We start from the raw sequence: 6000 nt of genomic DNA, 5'->3' as shown, positions 1-6000 counted from the left end.
TAGCAGATCTATAAGCTCACAAGGTGTTGCAGATAAATTAGGCATAATACTAATATTACTGTCACTTCTGTATTCTATTCCTGTCTCCTCGTCTGTGTCTGTACCTGGGTTGCAGTTCCAAGTAACATTAATATAAGTGTTGGTCTAAAAGTTGTTTTTATAAGTGTTTACCTGGAAACGTTTAAACCACAGGATGTTTTGACAGTCATCTGTGCTGCATCATGCTTTTATTTTATTTTTATTTAGTGTGTGCGCGTGCGTGTGAGTGTCTGTTCTACCAGTCTAACGAAAGAAGTGAAGCACTTTTCTTCTCTTCTGATCTTCACAGTTTGAGAGCGACCAATTCTACACAAGAAGCACCTTTGTTTGCACCTCCAGAACACTCACAGGTTTGATTCTCTTCCCCTATCTCCATGTAGTAGGGCAGGATGTCACTGTAGCTAAAATAATAACATACCTGCCAATAAAAATAACTGATAATGGGGGAAATAAAAGTTGAAAATGACAGGAATTATCTTTTAAGGTAGCAACAGACCGGGCTTAGCTCAGGTTTAATGGCAATGAATTTATTATGTTAAGAAATCAACACATTTAAGAAATTCACAGTTATTTAATGTACTTTACACAGGTCTATTGCACAGATAAAAAAAATAAAAAATAAACAAACAGGCATGACAAAGGCTACCATGCTAATAAAGACCTCATTTCACATATTCATACAGAAGGGTTTTGTTTCAAATTATAATTACATCTTCCTTGAATGTGTATTTGTTCTTATTAACAATCATCTGAAAATCATTTTGCCTTTCATTCTCAAATATCAGAAAAATAAGCTGTAAAACAGTTAAAAGAAAAGAAAAAAATCAACCTTGTGTTCCATCGGAAACAAAGAAAAAACAAAAGGCAATTAAGAAGTCATTGGTCATGAAATGAGTCATATTTCAAATAATTTCATATACAATAGGTAAAAGTCATCCAGTTGCTTGTTTTGTTCGGCATGGAGTTATCACTTAAAGCAGCCAAAAATATATACAAAAAAATACACAGAAAATGATGCTAAATATACAGAAACGTCTATGAGTGCAAAAGACTTCAGTCAGCGCTTGCAGTGGCGTACAGTGCATCACAGTAAACTACTGGGCTGAAACTGCCATGGGTTTATCAGTTCAAATGAGCCTGTACAATAGTGATCATTCTAATGAAACTGCCATGGGGTTTATCAGTTCAAATGAGCCTGTACAATAGTGATCATTCTAATCCAGTGTTTCGACACATAATACATGAGTGTTTTAACAGTAGGTTGAAGCCTCATTTAAAGGCACTTCACTCATTTTCAACCTTATCTCCATGTAATTGGTCCTCGCTAATGAAGATGGTGAAGAGGTACCATTATCGTCTACTCCCGCTGCTTCCCGTGGGCTATGGACGGTTCAGAAACCTGCCTAGTGACATCTTCGATGGGGATTCCAAGCTAATATAATTCACAGTCTTTCTCTGCCTGGAAAGTTGGCATGCCTAAATAGACGCCGTTGTTCTTGCATTAATAAAAAATAAATAAATACAAGTTTGAAATCTTGTTTGAAAGAACCAAACCTGCCTACCGATGATGTCACTGGTAGGCAGGTTTCTAAACTGTCCACAGCCTTCCTCTGAGACACAGAGTGAATAGACAGAAATGGCTCCATCTTATGATGAGCATTAGGACCAATTATACGAAGATATGGTTTAAAATGGGTGAAGTGTCTTTTCATATGGGAAGTGACTCAGTAAATCATTTTCAATGAGAGGCGAGTGTATTCAGGTAAGGCGATGCGGGCAATCTGACAGCCGTCGCGAAAAATCTCGTTCCTGTGAAATTGATGCGTTCGTGCTCGTTTGACGCACACGCCTGCCCGCACTAAGAGTCGAATGGTGTTTACCTTTTTTCTACACGACGTGTATAAACACGTCACATGAGGAGTGCTCCAAGCCAGAATGCAGGCGTAGCGTCGCTCCCCGTGTGAAAAAGCCTTTTATATGTAGTTGCACGACGGCGTTCACGCCCAAAACAGCTGCTATGTTGGCTGCGGGACACCGCTGTGCAGCGCACTATGAAGCTGACGTGAGTGTGACCTTGTAGCCGTTTCAGTGTTCTTCTTTGTCCCTGCCTTTCTTGTCCCTGTCGTCCTGCAGGGCCATGCCCAGCTTCTTGATGAGGACGGACAGCACCTTGTCCAGTGGATCCATCACGCCCCTCTGCAGCCACTTGGGAATTGTAGTCCTGGCGTGGTGGAAGCCCAGCTTCTGGAGGATGTAGTCCACACCCACTGGGTCAATCTTTCTCCCCGTCCACGAGATGAGCCTGAGGAGAGCAGGTATTTATTTATTACACTTGGTTGAATGGTCAATCATGGCATTCAGCCGTCTGTTATTTCTGGATAACAGACCACTGCTATGAAGATGAATTGAGTTCAATGGACCAGAATGGAAACAAGCCCCCTGGGGCTTTTTGGGTTAGCATAACCTTTGACTGTACTACCTGTACTACAAACTTGTTAATAAAGTATTGGTGCTTGGTTTCTGCCATATTCAACATGGCAAGCATGTAAACAAACACACAATGTCATTTTACAGTTCAACAGTACACAAGAGAAACAGACAACAACAGTACACAAGAGAAACAGACAACGCAGTAACTAATATTGATTCATATTTGATCAAGTTTTGCGAGCTGGCTGGACACACCTGGCATGATCTAATGGACTGTTTTCTTTACAGTCAGCAATGAAATCCTCAGCCTTGCGTCGGGGTCCATTGTTCTGAAGTACCGTTGGTTCGACGGCACACATTATAGCTAAGCCTAAACCTGACCTCACAAAAACTATGCCTAAACATAACCTCACACTATCAGACTAATGGGCAGCCTCCGTCTAATCAATCTGTCTGGGCTTATTTCTTAATAATGACCAGCTGACCGTTCACATGTTGAGGAACCGACCCCTGATGATTTCACATCTTGTGCACTTGTACATAAAACAGTGTAAATAAAACAGCAATGCTGGTATAAAAAAGAAAAAAGCTATTGATCTATTTTCTGCAGTGCAAAACCCTAAATGTGTTTTCAGCAACTGAAAAGTGTTTTATAAAGGAGAAAACACATCACTTCTCATGGTGGCTTGTACTTTCAACCTGGCATCTCTAGTTTAGGCGTGTAATGATATTTTTGAAAGTAGCTGATCTAGATGAGTTAGGTCTTACGCCGTGTGACTTCATCATAGTATAAATCAGGTTTAAGTGGACAGTGCAAGTAGCCAAATCACTTTTATGTTAGTTGTTGTTTATTGTGGTGTATGCATTTTCTAAGAAATGCTATGCTGTGTTGCCACAATGGGATTTCAGTCAGTCATTTCATTTAGTTAGAGAGCAGACCCTGTATTAGCAATAACTGTCATAATAACAATAAATACATAAAAGTAGATCAAACCAAAGTTACGATTGCAGCTATTGTTCTATGAATCAAAGAACATTTTTGGCGAATATAGCAATCTACAAGCTCATAGCATGTCACATGGTGACGCGTTTAGAGCTTGCAGATCATCTACTTTGGGGGAATACATTTGGTATAGAATAGAATACTATCTAGTGTGTTTTCCATCTAGTATAGAACTCAATTGAACTTATTATACTTAGTTGACCGGGGTTCCCAGTAAAATCTCCATAACGTTATGGTGTAATAGGCTCTATGCACGGCAGCCATATTGGAAAGAAATTGGGCCGCTTCCTTACTTCCTTCACAGATTTTACCAATGTAGCTAATTCAAGTTGTGCTCCATTCGGGTCAAACAGAGTCAGCTGATATTGTGCATGCTGGCTCACTGGAAACACTCTGCTACACCAGTGGGTCTTAAAGTGTGGTCCAGGGACCCTCATGGTTCCCTGAGGGTGTTCCAAATGGCCCCTTATGGGCATGTCACTCTGACAGTGTACAAATGGAACCAAATGGACCCATAAGGGTCCATTTGTTTCCATTTGTACACTCTCAGAGTTATGGGGGTCCTTGAAAGTAAAACGTTTGTAAACCACTGTGCTACACTAAATGGAAGAGAGCCGTCATTAGAATCATTGGTGACACCTGTGAAGGAAGTAAGGGAGGGAGCCCATTCAAAGCTGAATGTGTCTGACCTGAGTGTGGGCTCCAGGTGCCAGGTGTTACACATGAACTCTCTCCAGTCTATGGTGGTGTAGTTGATGGTGTCCTCCTTGTCTTTGTCGGTGGCGTTGTCGTCAGGCAGGGCTGTGGGGCTCTTCTGGCCGGGTCGAGCGGCAGACATGCGCGGAGCGAACAAGGCTGAGGAGACCAGAGGAAGGACACGAGGTGTGAGGGTGGGAGACCAACTCAATATGCCGCTTCACCACTACCGGCTTGACAAACATCACCCATTGTCAACCTTATCTTCATATAATCAGTCCTCACTAATGCTCATTATAAGATGCCCACAAAATATAGTATATATTATGATTACTATATGATTATAACATTACTATAATAAGTAATACTTTATTTAAAAAAAAAATAATCTATGAATAAAAAAAGCTTTTTAAGAAATAGTGAAAACAGCCGATACAAGCTCACAGCGTACCGCGATGCGACATGCTGTGAGCTTGTAGATATGCTATTTTCACTACTTTTGAAATAGGGCTCAAGTGGTTAAATCATAATGCATTTTGTAAGTCTGGTTCCTGGGGAGACCATTTTATTAGATTTTTTAGCTCAGCTGAAAAAGTTTGGGAACCCCTGCTTTACATAAATGGAATGAATGAATGATCTCTGACCTTTCTCCTTCTCCTTGAGGTAGGCAGACACCAGGTCATGGAGGAACATGATGAGTTCTGCATCCATGGTCACACAGATGTGGTCTGTGAACTCTGTCACCACACTGCACTCCACCTTGGGCTTACTGTTCGAGTCTGAAGGAAAACAAAAACGGTATTTACTAGTTTATAAAGGACTTACTCAATTTAATGAATGAAATAAATACATCATTCAAGTTAGGCTTTGGCAGATCAAATATCTATAAAGATACTACATAACAAATATTTAAAAATATATTTCCACAATGTGTCGTGCAGGGTACATTTTGGTAATAATGAGAATGGATGGATATATGGAATACCATATACTGTATCATTGCTGTCAGGCAGACACCTTGTCTACATATTTTCATAAATGAATACACCATTTTATGCTTTGTGACAGAGTCACACAAAATTAGCAAAAATAGCTCATCTACAAGCTCATAAATTAGATCCGCAATTTATGGTCGATTTTCACCAATATACTGTAGGAAGGCCAGGTGTGTGTGCGTGTGCGTGCGCGTGTGTGCGTGCGTGTGTGTGTGTGTGTGTGTGTGTGTGTGTGTGTGTGTGTGTGTGTTTTCATTCAGTATTAACCCTCTGGCATCTGGCGTTTTGTTTTAAAATACAAAATGATTATCCTTTTTCTTCAGGGTTGACATGGTCGACTTCAGAGGCAAATGCTTGTGACTAAATAACTCATTGAGTGCCATTGACGTGTTTCACGTGTTTTACCGCTATGGCGCAACGTGCCAATGACGTGTTTGACGTGTTTTAGAAAAAAAAATGTAAAAAAAACGTTCAGAACCCAAGATATCATCATTTGAAGATTTGCTGCTCCATTCACTTCTTGTTTAACTTATTACTGAAAAAGGCTGTATCTCGGTTATTATGTTATTTTCAAAAAGCAGACAATTAATGTCAACAAGGTCCAATGACCTCGTTGACATTTGTGAAACCACACAGTGCAACCCTCAGTGATTAGCACCCATCAGGGGATGGATTATACTGGAGATAAATATTCTGTGACTACTTGAAAAAGGTATAAGAAAATTGAAAAATTGCTGGCACAGTTCGCAATTATTATTTTATTTCATTGGCAGATTTGGCACTGAATGAGATAATAATTACATTGGATATAATGGAACACAGGTTCTTTTTTTTATC

At 40.1% G+C, this 6000-nt stretch overlaps 1 protein-coding gene across 16 annotated transcripts in view; it reads right to left on the bottom strand.

The window, feature by feature from the left end:
- Positions 1 to 545: 545 nt before the first annotated feature.
- Positions 546 to 6000, bottom strand: part of kiaa1109 (KIAA1109) — a 157602-nt gene continuing 152147 nt past the window's right edge. For 15 of the 16 annotated variants that reach the window (XM_080415114.1, XM_080415123.1, XM_080415128.1 and 12 more), the window contains 3 exons: positions 4813 to 4947; positions 4162 to 4327; positions 546 to 2341 (listed from right to left, as the gene is read on the bottom strand). In XM_080415114.1, coding sequence (XP_080271240.1) covers positions 2125 to 2341; positions 4162 to 4327; positions 4813 to 4947 — 518 coding nt within the window. In that variant the 3' untranslated portion in view covers positions 546 to 2124. The remainder of the gene's footprint in view (positions 2342 to 4161; positions 4328 to 4812; positions 4948 to 6000) is intronic. The other variant, XR_013932188.1, reaches the window with a different exon arrangement.

Source organism: Gymnoscopelus braueri (assembly GCF_963280865.1).
Source record: "Gymnoscopelus braueri genome assembly, chromosome: 19".
Lineage (NCBI taxonomy): Eukaryota > Metazoa > Chordata > Actinopteri > Myctophiformes > Myctophidae > Gymnoscopelus > Gymnoscopelus braueri.
Note: the sequence above shows the minus strand (reverse complement) of the source record. Positions and strands in the feature narration are given on the sequence as shown.